The 21,611-nt window shown below is 45.5% G+C and overlaps 1 protein-coding gene across 2 annotated transcripts in view; it reads right to left on the bottom strand.

The window, feature by feature from the left end:
- Nucleotides 1-496: 496 nt before the first annotated feature.
- mgat4b (alpha-1,3-mannosyl-glycoprotein 4-beta-N-acetylglucosaminyltransferase B) overlaps nucleotides 497-21,611 on the bottom strand; it is a 75,046-nt gene continuing 53,931 nt past the window's right edge. For both annotated transcript variants that reach the window (XM_067248409.1, XM_067248410.1), the window contains exons 7-15: nucleotides 19,028-19,103; nucleotides 15,875-15,989; nucleotides 8,560-8,690; nucleotides 8,149-8,256; nucleotides 7,092-7,285; nucleotides 6,188-6,266; nucleotides 3,939-4,026; nucleotides 2,421-2,533; nucleotides 497-2,222 (exon numbers count right to left, since the gene is read on the bottom strand). In XM_067248409.1, the coding sequence (XP_067104510.1) occupies nucleotides 2,199-2,222; nucleotides 2,421-2,533; nucleotides 3,939-4,026; nucleotides 6,188-6,266; nucleotides 7,092-7,285; nucleotides 8,149-8,256; nucleotides 8,560-8,690; nucleotides 15,875-15,989; nucleotides 19,028-19,103 (928 nt within the window). In that variant the 3' untranslated portion in view covers nucleotides 497-2,198. The remainder of the gene's footprint in view (nucleotides 2,223-2,420; nucleotides 2,534-3,938; nucleotides 4,027-6,187; nucleotides 6,267-7,091; nucleotides 7,286-8,148; nucleotides 8,257-8,559; nucleotides 8,691-15,874; nucleotides 15,990-19,027; nucleotides 19,104-21,611) is intronic.

The raw sequence follows: 21,611 nt of genomic DNA, 5'->3' as shown, positions 1-21,611 counted from the left end.
TTACTTTAAAAAATTTTAACCGAGACAGACCTTTTTTAATGTAACGGAGAATTACACTTTTGATGTCATGTTGACTAATTCTGGACAAAATAGTATCTGAAACAGATACAATGTACTAGTGGAATACTTGGAGTTAGTTCCAGTCGTGGCTAGCATAACCACTTTAGCTGTGCATCTGGGTGTGAATCAGAGACAGACCATTGTCTACGTGCACTTGACTGGAATAAGTCTTCGTGGCCTTCAAACTGTGAATCATCCCAAACTGCGTTATGCAAGACAATTAGATCATGCAGGTGTCTAGTACTGTCTACTACGTGCATGTGGATTGGGAGTACCGTTAGCAGGGTCTAATGAAGTTATCAAAGTGTATGTGACCCGTTTGCATGTATGTGAGGTGGGCATCGGGCTATTTTCGACAAAACGGTAGTTATCTAATATAGGCTACGATCCATTCCCAAATTAAACATAGTTCCTAGAAAAAAATAGAAAACGGATGTTTTTCAATTGAAATTCCGTCTTTATTACAATTCACATATCGGATAGAAGGTAACATCATTAAATATAGTTTATCTAAATGATACAAAATACAACACAATATGTAAGCAATGCATTCCAGTGCATTTTACGAAAGAAAAAAAAAGAAAAAAAGTATTTTTCTGAACAAAAGGCAGGTCAGGGAACCGTAAATAGTACAGTTCAGATTTGCCAGCCACACAGCCTGTGTCTACATGCGTCCATGTTCCTGCAAATAGTCACATTAACAGCGTAAAGGCTCTAAGACTAATTGATTTGGCACAACGCCTATAATGTGCTTCCTACAAGCTCCAGAGAAAACACAATCAGTAACCCAGTTTGAATGTTTACAAACCAGAATCTGTAACGGTTTGTGAACTCCCCTATTCAATAAAAAAGAGATACCGGTATTGAATTTCTTCCAGTAGCCTTGTATTTGCAGACAGTCTCTGCTTTGCTATCCAAACGTTTCAGATTTATATTGGGGGGGTTTCAGCGATTGCTTTGTGTTGGGAAATGCTGTGCAAAATCTCTTAAATAAACGCGCAGAAAATGTGAGTTAACTCCCTGTTATTTCAATGTCATCATTGACTTAGAAGCAACAGAGTGTAGCCATTTTGGGAAGCTGTGTATTGGGTGTTTTATGAAGTTGTCCAAGAGAGTATAAACTACAGCTTGAGAAAATGAGGAACGATGGTCCATCGTGTCTCTCTGACAGTTTCTTTCTAAACCACTCTTCCTTTTTCCAAACCCCTCCCAATTTGATAAGAAACAATGAAAAAAATATATGTTTCCTGTGCTTGGAAGTGGGAAGCCTTGTTTTGTTTCCTAGCTAATGTAATAGGGCCTTGCATCTGGTCCCGGCTTAGTGATTCGTCCCACAACCTGGTTAGCTTCATGTCACATTAAGGCAAAAGTAATTGCTGAGGGGAGGGAAAACAGTGTTAGCGAAGATGGCGCATCAAGCAGAAAGAGAGCATATGCTATTTCAGATTTCCTACAAATGTCCTCTGGCTTCAGAATTGACTTTTATTTCAAACAGACACCACTTTGTGCACTTTCTTCAATAGGTTTACTTTTTGAACTGACTTTTGGGCACACTAACTGTATTTATGTACATAACACCTATAGAGATCAGTCATATGATTGTGTGTACATAAATATGCATATATACGTAGCCACATACATATGTATTACATGTGGGATGTTCTTTAATAGGAGATCCAGAACAGTATTTAAACAGGATTATCAATTGTGTCATTCCAAAATGTCAGTTGCCTGGACATTCCTTAAATTCCGAAAGCAGCTATTCATTGTCATTTACCTTCATCAAAGGGCTAGGCAATCTTGCCAGCTTTTTGACAATTACCAGTGTTTTAAAACATAAACCTTATGTACACATAAATACAGTTCACCACATACAGCTCCGCGTGTGTCCTCGTTGCTTTCTCCAAATAAGCGCTTCCGGACAAACACTCCCATGCTTTTGATTGGTCATCCAGTCAGGGCGCTGACTACTGGCCGGCAATCGAGTGATCTTGCCAGCAGATGGCGCTGTCCGAACGCGCTGGAAATTCATCGCCGTGAAGCCAGAGAATGAGTCGGCAGTAGCTGCGAAGGCTCCGTTCCATTGGCGAACGGTGAACGGTTGTCTGAGGTATTGCTTTGGGGAGGTCTGTTGACTTTCACTCCGCTTTTTTGATGAATATCTAAACAAAGTATCAAACGCACAGAGACAAAACCTTAAGACCAAAAGGCTGCACTACGATGTATGCTGTAAAATAAGTTGAATACGTTATATGTTTGAATCAAGCCCACAGGGGGAAGTTGCTGAGAGTGCGATGAGCCGAAACACAACAAATATGCCGAGGTCTTGTATTTAGGGAGCATCGACAGAGACGGCTCACCTCACTGAGGATGACCCAGACCGGGGAGTCTGTCAGCACCGATAGGCGAAGGGCCTCCAACGGCCCGAAGCTGGGATCAACCTCCCCCTCCGCTATGCCGTTCTGGAACATTCCTGGAGGAGGGGGGGGGGGGGGGGGGGGGGTCTCCTGGGTCAGTACCGTCACCGGAGCGCTAGGCTAAATTCAATAGTATCTCATTTGTACTTTGGAGAAATACTGCCAATAAAATAACCTATCTTTTTGTATCCATCCTAATGCATAAAGCACAGTATCGAATCTGAAGAGGGGGAGGGAAAGGGTGAGCTCTGGGCGTTTGGGTCTGAAAGCAAATATTCCTCTGAGGCAGAAGGGAGGCTTGCCAACATTTGATAGCAATATTGTAGAATTAATTGATTTGTTCCGAATGTGAACTGGTGCCAGAATGATATTGATTCTAAGTAGTCTTACACAATATATGAATGAGAGTGAGTGCTTTTAGTAATTTATGATGTCACAAAGAGCTCCTTCTCCAAGGGCATGGAAGCTAGCTTCACAGAGAGAGGATTTATAACTGAAGGTCACAAACAGCAGGAAGTAGGGAGACAGAGGAGGATTAAAGACTACTCATGACATTGCGATGTCAAGGATGAGCTCTATTTTTAACAGAACTAAGTGTGTGCATAGATTTTTCTTACCTCCACCAATGGCAGCACTGATACTCACTCTTGTTCATCAGTTATGTATTTATTTTTAAATGAGCTCTTAAAACTCATCCACATCCTGTTGTGTGGAGGGCTGGGAGAGGGGGGGGGGTGTTAGGGTTAGGTGTGGGGGTTAGGGGTGGAGGTGGTTATTCATGGTATGCTAGTTGTTGCTTTGTAGCCCTGTCTACTGATGAACCAATCAGAGCTGAGAAGTGTCCCTGTTTGCTGCAGCGTCTTATTGGACAGCAGTCTCTAACTGGGGTTTTTTTGAGGCGGGAGGAGGGATGGATGGATTAACACAAAAGCCTAGAAATGCTGGATGGTATTCTGGCAGGCAGGACTGTGTTGTTTGTTAATTACAGAGATGACATCATTGTTATGAAAGTAGCTTGCTGTCGTTTCATAGCTCAGGTTGTCTTGTGCGTTGAGATCTTTCAACCACAAGTGGACAAGTGGTTGTAGCTGAGATCTCTCTCAAGTCTTACTGAAACACTCACTGTACATGAAGTACTATGAACTATGTTATGTACTAGGTGGAATATGAAACTGATTATCAAAGGAAAAATACATCAAGATGGTTATCTGTGTTAATAATATCAGACTCTCTTGAGCCTCATTGATTTATCATAAACTTTTATAATGTCCGACAAATGCAGAGTTTATAGGGATATTTATGACCATAATTAGAATATGATCCATTAGGTGATAGTCAAGTGAAGGGGTATACACTTCTCTTGTGCTGCAGTCCTGCTCTAAGCCACAGGTTCAATCCACGATGGATACTTACTGTTCTACGTACACACACACACACACTGGGCTGACGGCTGGTCCTCACCTATCCTGATGAAGCCGTCTTCTGTTCGGTGGTACATGGGGGTCTTCTCCCTCCCCTCCTTCAAGGCCTCCTTCTCAGACTGGATGTTCTGGTGGAACAAAGACACGAGGAACATGCAAGATCTGACAGAATACTTTGGCTTGCTCTCTCTCTCTCTCTCTCTCTCTCTCTCTCTCTCTCTCTCTCTCTCTCTCTCTCACACACACACACACACACACACACACACACACACACACACACACACACACACACACACACACACACACACACACACACACGAATATACACAGACATATGTGTATTTACACACACACACACACACAGACACAAGTACTTACACACACACAGCCAGGAGATCAATACAGTAGTGCTGTTGGATCTGCCCTTGGATCACAGCTTCCATCTATAGATCACCCAGCACATTCACATGAGCTCTTTGTTTTGTTCTCTTTAATCTTGAGAATCAGCTGCATGCATCATCTCCCACACTGACCTGAGCCACAGTCCTGCACTTACAGCCTCCCCCACAGCCTCTCCCATAGCCTCTACTACAGCCTCACCCACAGCCTCTACTACAGCCTCTACCACAGTCCTGCACTTACAGCCTCCCCCACAGCCTCTCCCACAGCCTCTCCCACAGCCTCTACCACAGTCCTGCACTTACAGCCTCCCCCACAGCCTCTCCCACAGCCTCTCCCACAGCCTCTTCTACAGCCTCTACCACAGTCCTGCAATTACAGCCTCTCCCACAGCCTCTACTACAGCCTCTACTGCAGCCTCTACTACAGTCCTGCACTTACAAGCCTCTATGACCTCATCTGACCTTGCACCTCATCTCCTCCTGCAGGAACGCAGTCATCATACTCTGACACACACACTCGCTATGATCTGTGTGTGTGTGTGTGTACAGTGTGAGGGTGTGTTGGTGTCTGCTCGAGTGGGTTCTCCGTGCTAAAGAGCTTTGTGTGTTGACTGTGTTGGTGACAGCCGGTTCCACTGTGGGGGAAACGTTGCTTTGACTCAGAGATCTGAGGCAACAAAGCTAGAGAGTGTAAAAAGAAACCATCCTGACCTTTGAGAGAGGATTTCCCTGTTTGTTGTTCTCTGTGTGCTCCCTCTCACACAAGTGATTAAGCTGCAGTCAGAATATGACATTTCAGATCTTCTCTGTTTAATTCCTGCTGACAGTACAAGCACTTTTCTCTAGATCTACCATCTCTAGGTCTACCATATCTAGATCTACCATTTCCAGGTCTACTAGTATTAGTATTTTGATTTAGTATTATCTAGTATTATTTTTTATTTTATAAACTTTTCCTAAAAGATTTTTTAAACCATACAAAACTTTTTTTTCGCATTTATTTTTCGAAAATATTGTTCTTAATGCTTTCTGCCTTGTCCATGGTAGCTTCATAGGCTAGCTCACGTTTGTTGCGCATGATAGATAGGAAAATTAAAAAGGCACCCAATGACAAGAATAATATTGATCATGGCACCAAGTACAGATTAAAACTAAAAGTAACAAGCCTGGCTTTTTTCCCATCTCTAATAAGGACAAAGTACGTGCAGTGATGCAAAAGTAAATACGTTGTCCTATAAATTTATAACCACACCACCACCATTTTGAGCTGCGCTAAGCGATGGAGCCGTGGGGCTCACGAGCCGAAAACAGGAACACAACAAGAATATTTGTTATGAATTGACTCAGTAATGCCCAGACAGCAGTATTAGATTCAGCCGTTTACCTTTCTTTAAACTCTGCATATGCTGAAATTACCAACCTGCATTCTTCTGGGGAAATATATCTTTTATGCACAAACTCTGCCTGACTGTGAACTGAACTTGCCCCTTTTATGCGAAAGCCCAAAAACTCCAATTAAGTTTACAGCCTATGACATAAAGCACATCTTATCACCGGCTGCATCATGGGCACTAGTCTTCTTAAAGAGAGTTCTCAAACCTCAGACAGCAGGAGGGCATCTGATTACCACCCAGAGTCTCTCTCTCTCTCTCTCTCTCTCTCTCTCTCTCTCTCTCTCTCACCCTCTCTGTCTGTTATGTCTGTCTGTCTCTAACTGTCTCTTTCTCCCTATCTCTGTCTGTCTGTCTCCCTCTCCGCCCCCCCCCCCCTCTCTCTCTCTCTCTCTCTCTCTCTCTCTCACACTCTGACTGTCTGCAGGTATGAAAGTTAAAATTGAGTTTCTCTTTTAAATGGCAGTAGAATGTGAAAGTGTGTCCCGTAAACTCACGTCGAAGGGCAGCACCTCTATGGAGGTGTTGAAAAGCTTATCCCCTGGGTGCTCAATGTTCCCACTCCGGAAAAAATACCTGAGGGAGAGAGGGAGTGGAAGAGGAAGAGAGAGGGAGGGAGGGAGTGGAAGAGGAAGAGAGAGAGAGAGAGGGAGGGAGGGAGGGAGGGAGGGAGGGAGGGAGGGAGGGAGGGAGGGAGGGAGGGAGGGAGGGAGGGAGGGAGGGAGGGAGGGAGGGAGGGAGGGAGGGAGGGAGGGAGGGAGGGAAAATAAGAAATATAATTTAGAGAGAGGTACAGGGGCAGAGAGAGAGACCTCAATATTTTATCTAATAATACATATAAGGCATCTGTAATTCGGATATCAAACAGCACAGCATTAGTGGAAAGGTGAAGGCCTAACCCTAATGACTGGAGAGTAGCTAACCAACTTTGATTCTCTTTCACATAAGTCCAAGGACATGCTATCTGCTATCATGTGACAGTTATAGAGACAAGAGGAACAAATGAGTAATAAAGAGCATATCCCCACCATAACTTAATTAACCACACCAATTAAAAATGCATACCATATCCATTAGTGTTAAATATGCATGTTTATGAGGAGCCATGCAGATTATTCACATGGCGCAGTGAGATGAAGACACACAATCACACACACACACACACCCGCACACCCACACACCCGCACACGCACCCACACACACACACCCACACACACACACACCCACACACACGCACATACACACACACACACACACACCCGCACACACACACCCACACACCCACACACACCCGCACACACACACCCGCACACACACACCCGCACACACACACCCACACACACACACACACCCTCACACACACACCCTCACACACACGCACACACACACACGCACGCTCACCTCTCTATGCGTACGGGTGTGAAGAAGCGGATGCGTAAAAAGTCTCCGGCCACGGGAGTGAAGGCCCAGAAGAAGTCCTCCCCCAGGTAGGCCTTCTCCAGGGTGAAGTGCTGGTAGGTCTTCAGGCTGGTCGTCACCTCTGCCAGCGGGTTGGCATGGCCCTTGTGCAGGGTCTGCTTCCCAAAGTCTTTGTCCTGGAGCAAACCATTCAACCAAAACAGGGAGAGGTGGGGTTGACAAGGTTACTGGAAAGGATTTTGTAAGAAATTAGGCTGAATTAGTTCTGGGCTTGAAGCCATTGCAGGTAATTTGCTGTCAAAGAAGGAAGTGAAAGTACGGTTAAAATATTTTATCTCAAAGTAGCGTTTTACCTTTTCCTTCTATTTAAGACTTAAAAACATTCTTAAAATAAAAAGTGATGAAATTCCAGTGAACCAAAGCAATTTTGAGTTTCACAACTTGTGATACATTACTAAATAATCTGCCAACGCTGAATACTGATCTCACAAGTGGTTCTGACAGCAAATACATCTATTCTGTGTGTTCTGCATGCTGCATACTTAAAATAATCCTTTTACTTTGATGGATGTTTAAAAAACTTCAGGGGGACGATGACGACGACCCAGGCTGCTGGGTGAGTCTGTGGGGGGGGGGGGAGGGAGGAGACACTGGGCCGAAGCAGGGGTCGATAATGGGATTGATTGGATAGGATTGCAGCACCCGTTCGCTTGCTAATATCCACCGATCTTAACACAGCAATCAGAGTCATTAAACAGTTATCCCTGGTCTGCAGCAGCTCTGTGTGTGTGTGTACATTGGGTGATCGTCTCAGAGCTTAGTGGAAGAGGACACACACACATAAACACAAACACAGATTCACAAGGAAAAATACAAAATAAAAAGTAGCCATTACTACCTGTTGGACCTCACAGATTAATACATTAACACAAAGACACTACAGACATGCCAGTATGCAAGGGCTCACAGGCGAAAACTGACAATTTGGGGGAAAACAACTTCTAAAGGTTAAAAAAATATTTTCGAAAAAAAAAGCTACCTTGAGTTTCTGGATCTTTCCTGCCAGGGAGGAGTGCGTTCCCACGTGCTGGAACAGAGACGGCTTGAAGCGGATCCTCAGGTTGGCCTTCTGCCTGTCACAGTGTTTCTGCGCGTGCGTGAGAGTGTGTGTGTGTGTGTACATGTGTGTGTGAGAGTGCGTGTGTGTGTGTGTGTGAGTGTACATGTGTGTGTGTGTGCGTACGTGTGTGTGTGAGAGTGTGTGTGAGTGTACGTGTGTGTGTGTGAGAGTGTGTGTGTGTGTGTGTATATGAGAGTAGCAAAGAAGAAGGTGGGATATGAGGAGGGAATAAATTATTGTAAGTGGGAGTCACAGCATTCTTCATGCTAGTGAACAGCTGGAATTATGTTGATGTATTCTGACCACGAGACGCTTGACCTCTGAACTCACCGCATCCTTCTCAGGATTGCACACCTTGACCCACATGATGTGGTCCAACAGCCAATCAATGGGCTTGTCCTTGTAGAACATTAGCATAAATTCCACTATGAGAGACAGGTCCAGGGATTTGAACATCTTACCTTGGGAGAGACAGGGAGAGATTCAGTATTAATGCAGGACATCAAATGTGCCCAACAATGGGGCCAGGCAGTAGGACTGAAGGCCTGGTTTGTAATTGGGCCAGGAAAGAAAGTAAAACAATTATTAAAATAAAAAAAGAGAACCCGTTATGACCAAAGATTGAAGCTAAACTTAGCCAACATGCCCTGAAATTAAATCTGTGTAAAAAAGAATTAGGCATAGAGCCTTGAGCACTGAAACTGTATCCAGTGTAATTTAATTGTCTGATTTAATAATGATTTTAATTTGTTAGTAGCTGTTCTTCACAAGTCACCCAGCGGGCTACATGCAAATATGATTTGGGTCAAATACAAACAAGGATCAAGCGAAAGGCATAAAATACATTTTATTGACTTTGAAGGGCAAAGCTCTGAAGCAGTTTTCATTTCAACAGTAAAAGCAGTTATCACTTTCACAAGTTTAACAGACAGCTACAGAGCGAAACATCTCAGTGATTGCTCATTTGTCCCTCCACCTTCATGGGTGATCTGATCTCAGAGCAGCGTTAAGATGCAAAGAGACAGGTCATGCTGATCACATCGCATCTATGTTAGTTTTACAGTTTAAATCATACACAATCTTACAATTGTATTTCTGTTACAGGGTAGCCATTATGTTTCCTGTAAAGTTGGTATGGATTCAAATTCTATTGTGACTGTCTTCTTGGCAGGATGCAATAGCACTGTGTGAGTGTGTGTGTTTGTGTGTGTATACCTACCTGTCTGTCTGTCTGTCTATGTGGATCTGTGTAACATCTGAAGCACAGTGAATGGGTAATATTCCAGTAAGCAGGACAAGATAATCAGTCAGTCAGTCTGTGAGGAGTCTGTAGAGTTCAAGGTGGACCAAAAGAGCTTGTGGAAAGTGAATCTCCATGACTAGCTCCTAGATAAGTGGAGCAGAAGTGTTCTCAGCATGTGTTTGTGTTAGAATGTGTGTGAGTGAGTGTATTTGTGTGTGTGTGTAACTGACAGCAAGAAAGAGGGGCTGCTGGAGTGAGATATGAGCCCAGGTGCATTCTGGGTAGTCAGTGGCCACTAGAAGTTTTCATCTGTATTCACCTCTCTACTTGTTCACAGTCCACTGCTTCCTCATGACTCCCTCTCCCTCCCTTTCTCTTCCCCCTCTCTCCCTCCCTTACTCTCCCCCACTCTCTCCTTTGCCCCTTCTCCCTCCCTTTCTCTTCCCCCTCTCTTCCTCCCTTACTCTCCCCCACTCTCTCCTTTGCCCTCTCTCCCTCCCTTTCTCCTCCCCTACTCTCCCTCGCTCTGTCTCCTTCCACCACTCTCCCCCTCTCTCTTTTCCTTTCTCCTCCACTCTCCCTGGCTCCTTACCCCACTCTCTCTCTCTCCTCTTCCTCTCCCTGGCTCTCTCTCCTCCCCCAATTATCCCCCTCTCTCTCTTCCTCTCTCCTCCCCCCACTTGCCATCATACTATCACTTCCAACCATACACAGACCTGCATAGCAACACACACACACACACACACACACACACACACACACACACACACACACACACACACACACACAGATACAATGGGGTATGCCTTGAAGCAATATGTTTTCTAATGAAACCCAGTTTTTGTTGTAGATTCAATCAATACATGCTAATGAATGTAAGAAGTGCTAAAGCTGTGGGTGGACTGAAGCTCTCCTGTCAGAAGAGAGCTCTTCCACTGAGAGAAAGGGGAAGTGTAAACACCTGCTAGTTCTGAATAAAAACCTGCTCTCAAATTATCCACAAACTTCTACAAGGGGGAGAGTGTGTAAGACAGAGTGCATGTGTGTGTGAGAGAGAGAGAGAGAGTGCATGTGTGTGTGTGTGTGTGTGTGAGAGAGAGAGAGTGCATGTGTGTGTGTGTGTGAGAGAGAGTGCATGTGTGTGTGTGTGAGAGAGAGAGTGCATGTGTGTGTGTGTGAGAGAGAGAGAGTGCATGTGTGTGTGTGAGAGAGAGAGAGTGCATGTGTGTGTGTGTGTGAGAGAGAGAGAGTGCATGTGTGTGTGTGTGAGAGAGAGAGAGTGCATGTGTGTGTGTGAGAGAGAGAGTGCATGTGTGTGTGTGTGTGTGAGAGAGAGTGCATGTGTGTGTGTGTGTGTGTGTGAGAGAGAGTGCATGTGTGTGTGTGTGTGAGAGAGAGTGCATGTGTGTGTGTGTGTGTGAGAGAGAGTGCATGTGTGTGTGTGTGTGTGTGTGTGAGAGAGAGTGCATGTGTGTGTGTGTGTGTGTGTGTGTGTGAGAGAGAGTGCATGTGTGTGTGTGTATGTGAGAAAAGGAGAGAGCGTGGGAGTGTGTACCTGTGATAAAGTGACACAGTGTGTGAGTGTGTTAGTGCCCAGTGTGTGTGTGTGAGTGTGTTAGTGCCCTGTTTTCCTGTGCCACTACATGCTGACTCAGCAGAACACAGTGCTTAGGGAAAGAGGTAGAAGAGTCTACATCTCAGAGTTACACAACGTTGGGGGCAGTGTCAGAAGTGTTGAGTAAGCAAAGACAAAACGTGAACACAATGCATTCCTTTAATCTGAGGCGAACTACATGCTCTGAATCTCCACAGGATAAGAACAGCCTTCTAAAGGAAGCCCAGGGTCGTATCTCAATTGTCTGTTGTGGTAACCATCCCTCCTTACCTTCCTTTCACCCTCTCAGACTCAAACTGAGGTGAAGGGAGTAACGATGGCTGTTCACGGACCTGACTGCTTTAACCACGCACAAACAGCAAACTTTGGAGAGGAGATGATCAAGACGATGATTATTTTCAAGCTAATTTTAGGTTGATCAATGATTTGTAATGAAGTACTAATGTACTTGAATGACTACTAAGTATTGCTTGAATAGAGCCTTAAGCAAATTGCTTTTTTGTTGACAAATTACCAATGCTTTTTCGATTTGTCTCCTGAATTAAAATGCATTTGACTTTTCAATCTTAGACTGAAGCCAAACAAAACAATTATACCTATTGCACTGTGGGAATACTAATTTAGACTTAATTAATGTTTCTCAGCATTGTTGGTGAGAAACTGATCGGTAATAGCTGATTCTCTTCGTGTTGTTTTATTCTTGGGCAGACCGGTCCTGTGCTTGTACATCAGGGGTCCCCAAACCTTTTTCTGCGAGGGCCAGATAATTTTTCCTTTCTTTAACGTGGGGCCGGGTCTGTCGGTAACAGAAAATTACATGGGCAGGAGTGACTACCAGTATTATAGAGGAGATGTTATTATGATTTTAAATGTATTTATTATGCTAGATTAGTTTATTATTTTGTTATGCACCGTACATCCGTACATATCAAGTGGTATATAGCCTATTAAAAGAGCATTATTAATATCGTAATGACCTTTTTTCATATTCATTGCTATTGAAATCAAAACATTGACTTACTTATGCATATTAATCAGTGTAAACTTGTTTTTTTTTTTATTAAAAAAAAGAATAAAAAGTATCTTGTTCAGAGGACCGGTCCAAATGCGTTGGCAGGCCGTAGTTTGGGGACCCCTGTTGTACATAGTATACTAGCCCAGCTGTGCTCACGAGTGTGGAAGTGTGGGTAACTCCTAGCCCCTATCTGCCACCCGCTAGCCAATCTCTGCTAACCCCAACCCCTACAGAATCAGATAGCCCACGAGAAAACACCTCGGCTCAGCAGAGCACAGGCGTCGGATTACGGCGAACAAAGTCACAAATCGCCCAGAGGAATTATGTATCCAGCGCTGCACAGATTATCCTGACAGCAGAGAGTGTTGTTATGGTGCGCCTCGGATCATTATCAACGTGTTTGCTGATGACATTTACATAACTCTGAGGTGTAAAGCCCCTGACACTATGACAACCACTGGGATATCTAGCCAACACAGCAACGGCCTTGTATCAGTTACTGATTTAGAAAATGATGTATTTTAGTTTTAGAAGGGTTTGTAGATTAATATATATATAAGACAAAACAGACACAAAGTCCAAACTGCGAGAAATTCTCTACAATGTGCCTACATACTGATCTGTATTCTGTAACCGAAAGATGCGACAATCGAGGTTGTGTATTTTCCGTGACCATCGTTGTTGACGCCACAGCGGAGGCGACTCTGTCGTTCTGGGGTCTGGAGACACAAGCCTGACGGCTTATCACAATCAGACTGAGCGTGCCCCGGACGGCGTGTCGGTTACGGTTGTCGGGCCGGGCCTGCAGTTCTTGGGTTATCCACGGCGACCGAGCAGTCCAATTAAGTGTGAGCTGCGGAGACTCGCAGAGGAAGAGTGTGAGCGTGAGAGAGAATGTCTCTCTGTGTGTTTTATTTTGATACATGCAGAGAGTGAGACAGAGAGAGAGAGAAACAGAGAGAGAGAGAGAGAGAGAGAGAGAGAGAGAGAGAGAGAGAGAGAGAGAAAGAGCGAGAGAGGCATGGAGTAAAAGATGTCTTCCCTCCAATCTCCACAGCAGGAAGCTGATCAGACGGCTGGGCTGCTAAACTGACAGGCGCGCCTCGCTTCGTTAAGCACAGAGAGAGACGAGCAGGGAAGCTGTGCCTGTCAGAAGCTTATCTGACACGGTTTTCACTTACGTGTTTGATAGCTCAGAGAGGAGAGAGGGAGATAGGGGGAGGAGCAGTCAAACCATTCATTTTGGATCCTAGAGGTAAACAACTCGCCAGCAGTGTCTGTGTTTCCCGGCTGCAAGATAACCCAGGAAACAACATTTGTTTTTGTCTGATAATCTGCAGGAACCAGGTGATTGCTTCACCACAGATCAATAACTCAACAGCCCATGGCGAGCGAGGCTAGCTGCATGGAGAGATGACGGTTCTCAACTTAATGGACTCCATGTCGGTTCTGCTGTCCTCCGAGTCTTTGTTCCTCATGTTGTCAGGTTAACTGTCTAAAGGCTCCTTTAGAACCATAACTGGACTTCTGCAGCAACAGGTGGTGCTGGTGGGGGGTGGTGCTCCTTCTGAGGGCTTCAGCTGGACCAGCTGGAGGTGGTCTGGGAGCTGCAGGCACGCCTCAGATATTAACCTCCTCTGTCTGGGCGAGGGAGTTAAAACTGACCTTAGATGACAGTCTGTAGGGGCTCCTTGATCACGCCTCCCCATGGGTGGGTAATTAGGTGATGGGGGGGTGGAGGGAGAGGGTAGACGAGAGAGAGACAGAGAGAGACAGAGAGAGACAGAAGGAGAGAGAGAGACAGACAGAGGGAGAAAGAGGGAGAGAGAGATAGAGAGAGGGAGACACAGAAAGAGAGAGAAAGACAGACAGAGAGGGCATCAATCAATGGTTAAGCCAGGCCCATAGCAGCGCTCAGGGACCTATTAGCCTAAAGTGGAGAAGCAGAGGCTCATGGGAAGAGTGCGGCACTGTGTAATTGTGTGTGTATGTGTGTGTGTGTGTGTGTGAGGAGTGTGTGTGTGTGTGTGTGTATGAGTGTTAGGGAGAAGGAGAAGAAATGGAACAGAATGGGAAAGAGACTAGGAGATGGGAAAGTATGCGTCAACCAAGAAGAAATAAAAGAAAAGCTTTATGAGTGTGTGTGCCCGCACGCGCGTGTGTGTGCCCGCCCGCGCGTGTGCGCGTGTGTGTGTGTGTGGGTTTCTGTCTCGGGAAGAATGGACAAGCTGTGAAGAGGAGTATTTTTGGCTGTAAAATTATTTTGGTTTTCCTCACTGGTAGTAGGAATCAAATTTCCTTATTTAGAAGGCTATCTAAAGATGACATCCCCTCTATTCTGTTCACAGCAGTCACTTCAAGCATGTTCGTTGTCTGGGCATAAATCCTTAAGGGTTCACTTATTTAATTCTGTCAGGACAATTGTGCTCTTAGTCGTCCTCTGCTGGAAGGGGTCCTCACAGAGACAGCTTGTTGCAACACAGCTGGTGTGTGTGTGACCAGGAGGGCCCACGAGCAACGCTTGCTAACCCAACAGCAGAGTCACAAGACAACAGCCTCCACTTAAGCCACTGAATGGAGAGGGTCAGAGTTCATGGAAGTAACAAAGTGGAATTCATCCCCAGCAAGACCATCACAGTCCCATGACAGAGAGACAACCTTAAGTATCCAAGAATTTCCCTCAGGGGGCTCCCATTTCCAGATTTCCACCAATCATCTCAAATCAAGCTACGCTGTGTTTTGGTCTCCGACGGTTGCAGCGTGAACAGATGAACTCCATTCCACCCAAAATACAGAATCAGTTCTGACGTGACACTGCGAACGGCGGCCAAAAAGCGTGCGTCCTCTCTGGACGCCTCGTGCCGGGTCCTGAGGACGGGGTTACTGTGTTCTGTTTGCGTTGGACTGCGCTGGCTGTCAAGAACTCTTTATTCTGGGTCAGGCAATGGCGGTCAGACTGAGGCCAGAAACACACAACATGTGGTCCTCATCTTGTTCTGCCAATAACACGACCACTGAAGTCTGGCATCGCTCTCCCCCCCCTCAGAACCCTTCCTACAGACACACACTTCCTTTCCTCCAATTTCCTGCGGTTCCAGTCAGATGAGCTCCCTGGTTTAACACGCCAGCCACTGCTGATAGACTTCATAGGGCAGGAGTAATTGATTACTCTCGACAGGATCGTTAGCACCCAGATCAAACCAAGGTTGACGCTTCATTTGACTGCAGATCTAATTCCACGGGGGGTAATTCATAATTCAGAGAAGTTTTGGAGCTTGACCAACTTTCTGGCTCTAGCTGCATATTTTATTGAAAAAAGTTTTATTTTTCATATTTTTTTTGAAAAGTACTTCAAAAGAAAGAGCACACCTCTTACCATTTATCAGGATTATGCATTTGAGCATCTTTTAAGTTCATTCATGTCACACACATTTAAGATATTAGTTTCCTATCTAAAGTTTAATAGCCATTTAAAAGTTCATTTTCAGCCTGTGACTGAAGACCCGGTACCTGTAAGTAGTGTTACTTGTAGCAATAGCTGGTTGATGCTTGTATTGTAGCTTAGCTACCTGTGCTAGCAGCTGTCAACAAATATTTGGCCTGTATTCTTGTTGGTGATCGATACAGTACATTTTTTAATGCAACCCTTTATAATGATAACTTATTTTGAGGGTGTAGGTTCTTTAGTTATTGTCAGCTAAACACAGGTGGTTGCCTCTCCTTCTTCTGTCAACGGTAGCATGCTACGCTAGCTCATATGACCCAGACTCACCGATGAAGCCCAGCTGGGAGAACTCCAAGATCATCCACTCTTCAGAAGACTGCTGCAGGGCAAAGTTCTTCATGGTGGTGAAGTAATTTGGACGAGCAACAATGTCATCCTCCAGCTGAGAGGGAGACAGGGAGGGAGGGAGACAGAGAGAGAGAGAGAGATGGAAAGAGAGACACAGAGAGAGAGAGAGACAGAGAGAGATGGAGACAGAGAGAGAGAGTTGGAGAGGGAGACAGAGAGAGAGACAGAGAGAGATGGAGAGAGAGACAGAGAGAGAGAGATGGAGAGAGAGACAGAGAGAGATGGAGAGAGAGACAGAGAGAGAGATGGAGAGAGAGACAGAGAGAGATGGAGAGGGAGAGAGAGAGAGAGACAGAGAGACAGACAGAGAGAGACAGAGAGAGATGGAGAGGGAGACAGAGAGAGAGAGATGGAGGGAGACAGAGAGAGATAGATGGAGACAGAGAGAGATGGAGAGAGAGACAGAGAGAGAGATGGAGAGAGAGACAGAGAGAGAGAGAGACAGAGAGACAGAGAGAGACAGAGAGAGGGAGACAGAGAGATAGACAGATGGAGAGAGAGACAGAGAGAGACAGAGAGAGATGGAGAGACAGAGAGAGAGAGATGGAGAGAGAGAGATAGAGACAGAGAGAGACAGAGAGAGAGATGGAGAGAGACAGAGAGAAAAGAGAAAACAAATTATTACAAATAAGTTGCAGTTTCCCTCCATCTTTTAATAGGGGGGATTTACGTGACAATTCCCTCTCATTAGATCTAATTAAATACTAATAGGTCTAATTTGTGGCAATGGGTTTATGTGATTGCAACCATATGGCTTAAACTATTCAATAATTTAAATCTCAGGAGGGGTCACAAACATTACTCTGTGCTACACTTTGGAAGCTGTGAACCGGATTTCTACCATTCAGTAAGTTGTTTAACAAAACAATAACTTCAAAGAGGAAGTTAGTGAAAACAACATCAGCAAAATGTATCAAATTAGGTTGAAAAGAGCCCCAACACCAAAACCTTGTGAAAGTGAATCAAACACAGATCACAACCTTATAGTGAATCAACAGAACAGACAATACTAAACTGAAACAAAACGGAAAAGAAGGCTTGTTTTACAGCTCATCCTACCGAGAGGTGACGGTTGCTTTGTGTGTGTGTGTAAGTATGAGAGAGTGTGTGTGTGTGTGTGTAAGAGAGAGAGAGAGTGGCAGTGTGTCTGTCTAAACAGATGAGGTGATTATGGGAGGAATAAACCGAGCTATAACGCTGCCCTCGCCTCGTCCAGCCTGCAGTATTAGACTTAAGCAAACCTGTCACTCTCTTCCTCCTCTTCCTCCCTCCCACATTTTGAGGAGGAAGAGGAGGAGAGAAGGAGGGAGAAGAGAAGAAGAGGGAGAAGAGGAGAAACAGGCTGGATGTGTGTAAGTGGTATGCGGAGCGGACGGTGATTTCTGACAGATATCCGTTTCTCCCCCACCAGCTGGAGACGCAGAGGCTGCATCGCTCTCACTGTCTGCCAGGAACTGAAGGAAACTGGATGTGTATTTAATCATATGTACATGTTGATGTTTCCTCATGGTGGGGTGGGTTCTGCCTGGTGTGTGTGTGTGTGTCTGGGCTGCAGGTGTATTGTGTAGGCTTTATTCTTCTCCACAAACCAAAAGGAATCACTGAAGAAAAGTTGTGGAAAGGTTCAGCAACCTCAACCCAGTGACTGATGGGGTCGTTGAGATTCCAGTAAACCAAAGCGACAAGATCAAGCCAGGCCCCATCCCTCACCAGGCCCTGCTGAGGGCTGCAGAGGGCTGCAGAGGCTGCTGAGGGCTGCTGAGGGCTGCTGAGGGCTGCTGAGGGCTGCTGAGGGCTGCTGAGGGCTGGGATCGTTCAGGCAGCAAGTTCCACTGCCAGAACGGGCTGTTTCCATGATCTGATCAAAGCTCCCCAAAACTCCCATGGAACAACACTGGCACCAACGTTAACTTCTGCACATGTGATCCATCCAGAGGGTCTGATTCTGACTAGAACATTCCACAGGGGACGGCCAGTGGGGACAAAAACCAGCTGATGGTGTATTCAAAACCCTCCTCTTAGAAGCACTGTGAATGGCATCTGCATCTTCCACTGCCTTCTCAATGTTGGTAACCAGGTAACCGGGTAACTAGGTAACCACATGGAGGTAATCAGACTGCCCCACCAGAGGAAAATCCCTCAAAGAGCCAACGTCAACAAACGTCTCCCAGGACCCCCGCCCTCCCAGGGTCAAAGTTCACCACTGAGGTCTCACCAGCTACACCTGGGACCAAATTCCTTGCTTCCTCTACAGTCAGTCTTACAGGAGGGCTCGTGCATGGTCGCTGTGTTCAGAGGCTGCCCTGACTCACTGCTCCCACAAGCACAGGGGCTGCACTGTCTGAGCTGAGTATTTGACGCGGTTTTCAAAAACGACAGGAGGTCAAGGTGGCGAGCAACACCCATAAAAGATGCTCTCAGGCACCTTGCCACGTCAGCGAGTTACGGAGCAGAAAGTAGATGGTTCCGTTTTCAACCGCAACCCAACATCACCATGCTCAATGACCTGTTCAAACGTTCAGAGAGGCTGCATAAAACGGATTCACAGCTCAGACACTTCAAACACTTCCTCCCTGTAATCTTGTCTGGGAAAGATGTGGCTTCTCTCCAGCCCAGAGGGAACATGTGGGTTCTCTCCAGCCCAGAGGGAACATGTGGGTTCTCTCCAGCCCAGAGGGAACATGTGGGTTCTCTCCAGCCCAGAGGGAACATGTGGGTTCTCTCCAGCCCAGAGGGAACATTTGGGTTCTCTCCAGCCCAGAGGGAACATGTGGGTTCTCTCTAGCCCAGAGGGAACATGTGGGTTCTCTCCAGCCCAGAGGGAACATGTGGGTTCTCTCTAGCCCAGAGGGAACATGTGGGTTCTCTCCAGCCCAGAGGGAACATGTGGGTTCTCTCTAGCCAAGAGGGAACATGTGGGTTCTCTCTAGCCCAGAGGGAACATGTGGGTTCTCTCCAGCCCAGAGGGGACATGTGGGTTCTCTCTAGCCCAGAGGGAACATGTGGGTTCTCTCCAGCCCAGAGGAAACATGTGGGTTCTCTCCAGCCCATAGGGAACATGTGGGTTCCTACCTGTACGTAGTACGTCCCCTTAGACTGGGCGTACATCATTAGGAAACAGTAGTCCAGGTTCTGCTTCGTTCTCCACCTGGAGGGGAACAGGAAGGAAGGAGGGGAACAGGAAGGAGGGGAACAGGAAGGAAGGAGGGGAAGAGGAAGGAGGGGAACAGGAAGGAGGGAAATAAAAAGATAAAACATTCAATAAAAAAAAACCTTGACTATCGCAGAATGATAGAAGATTGTCTACAGTTACAGGCTCACAAACAGCATTAGAGTCCAACACTGCCTCAAACCAGAGTCCCTCAAATGAAGAAGTGACACACACACACCTCATCCCTAACCTCCTCACACACACGCGCGCACACACACCACACACACACACACACACACACACACACACACACACACACACACACACACACACACACACACACACACACACACACACACACCTCCCCCCACACACACTTTGGATTTGATGAGAGAGCTGCATCAGAGCAGCTTAACATGGGAGCAGTGAAAAGAGAAAACGCTATCTGTAATGTGAGCCCACGACCCAGACAGCGTCCCAGAACAGGAATATTAAAACAAAAGCTTGATTAGGAGCAGGAAATTGTGAGGAACAATTTTTTCAACACAACCACACAGCGTCTAATCCGCTACGGCCCTCGGGCACACGCATAAAACCCCTGTTAACCCACTTAGAAATCTTACATCCCAAAAGCAAAACACAACAAACATTTTAGGAAACTTGACTCTCTACAAGACATTCTCTTCTATGGAATGTCAGGTCAACAGTAAAATAGTGAAGGACAGTTATACGTGTTCAACTGAAATATACACAAATAAGTATTATTAAATTCTATTTGTCTGAACAGAGATGTACAAACAATAGCTGCAGGTGTACACAGTGAGAACACATGATTCAATATTTCCGGGTTGGTCTAATTGCCGGATAAGCTTTCTTAATTGAAGCTGTGCCAGTGAGATAAGATAGATGTTCACCCCATCCCACGCACACATAACAATAAAGAGGGCTTTTCTCTGAGGCTTTTACACACTATCTGGTCATTTGATAACATGTATCACCATAAGGGCAGATGATAGGAGACAAAGACCTGTGTTTGCTGGACACTGTTGCAGCTCTGCAGCCCAAGCAGGGTCGCCCCCTGGAGTAAATCCAGTGCACAATGGATTTTTTTTCTTTAGTTTTTAAGGTTGAAAAAATATTTTTGAAAAAAGTTTACTAAAGAACGTTTCTAAAGGTTGAATTCATTTTCTCTAAAAAAAGCTTCGAAACTTAGAAAAAAAATGCCATCATTGATGAGGACTCTGTAGACTCTCATCAAGTCCTTATCTGCTCTGCTCTGTTTTAGGCTTCTCTGTTCTCCTCGCCTCTCTTCCCCTCTCCTTTCACTGTGTGTGTAAAAAATATATTTAAATGAATGACCAAAACAAGTTAGCAAAAAAAGTTTCCAAAGGTTGAAAAATATTTTCTAACTAACGTGAGCGAAATATATGTTTTTTTCCCCCACACACAGTACATAGAAAATGCCTGTTATGGATGAGACAGGGAGTTAACAAGTACAGGTACAGTGGAAGTCTTTGATTATTCTCCTCTTGGCAGTTCCCTAGCAGCCTATCTAAAACTACAATAAAGAATCTAAACCTAGAATAAAGAAGTCATAATCTTATGTGAGCTACTATATACTCATCTCTATATAATGTTGATCATATGGCGTATACTGTATAATATAAATAAAGAACTGAATGACGCATCATACCATCTCCTCAGCTTTCACAGTGCCATGGTGACAGGCTCTTTGACACTCGCTCAGAACTCCACAACTCATCTCTGCTCCCTGCTGTGTGCGCTAATGTGAAAATAAGCTCTTGCAAACACACATCTGTAAAGAACACACATACAGGATAACACACAGAGGGGAAGCAACACACACAAACTGGTCGATAACACACTCACAGGAAAGAGAACACACACTCACAGGAAAGAGAACACACACGTTTGTCTTCTCTTTCCTCCTCTTTAAAATCTCTCTCCTTCCTCTCCTCTCCTTCACATTCTGCTCTCCTCCCTTGATTGCCTGTACCTGTCCAGCCCTGTCCTCATGCATTATAAAGCCCTCCTTCTTCACAAGCTGTCTGTAGTTGGCAAACAAGGCCAGGTCTTCCTGCTGCAGCCCCGGTCCTGCTACTGGCTGCATCTGCTGCCCTGAATCTGGGTTGACACTCAAGACATATGGAACTACACATCCTGGTAAGTACACATACACACACACACACATCCAGCCTATCTATCCTGCTGTGTCCAAGCCGGTACAAAACCAGCCGGTTGATCGATAAGGAACATTGTCTCGTTCAGCCGTTCGTCCTGGAAAAGAGCAGCAAGCGTGCAGAGCAGAGGTGCAGGGGAAGAAGGAAGAGGAGAGGGGTGAATAAGACATGGCTGCTGGGCCAAATCGATTGAGGGGGCTTTGATTTACCGGAGCTCAACAGACTGGCTTTAATCTCTATAGTGTTTGTGTCATCACTGCTGTGCGAGGGGGCCATACCGGGGCTAGCGGTTTGGCTAGTCTTG

This window comes from Osmerus mordax, chromosome 12 (assembly GCF_038355195.1).
Source record: "Osmerus mordax isolate fOsmMor3 chromosome 12, fOsmMor3.pri, whole genome shotgun sequence".
NCBI classification, from domain to species: domain Eukaryota; kingdom Metazoa; phylum Chordata; class Actinopteri; order Osmeriformes; family Osmeridae; genus Osmerus; species Osmerus mordax.
Note: the sequence above shows the minus strand (reverse complement) of the source record. Positions and strands in the feature narration are given on the sequence as shown.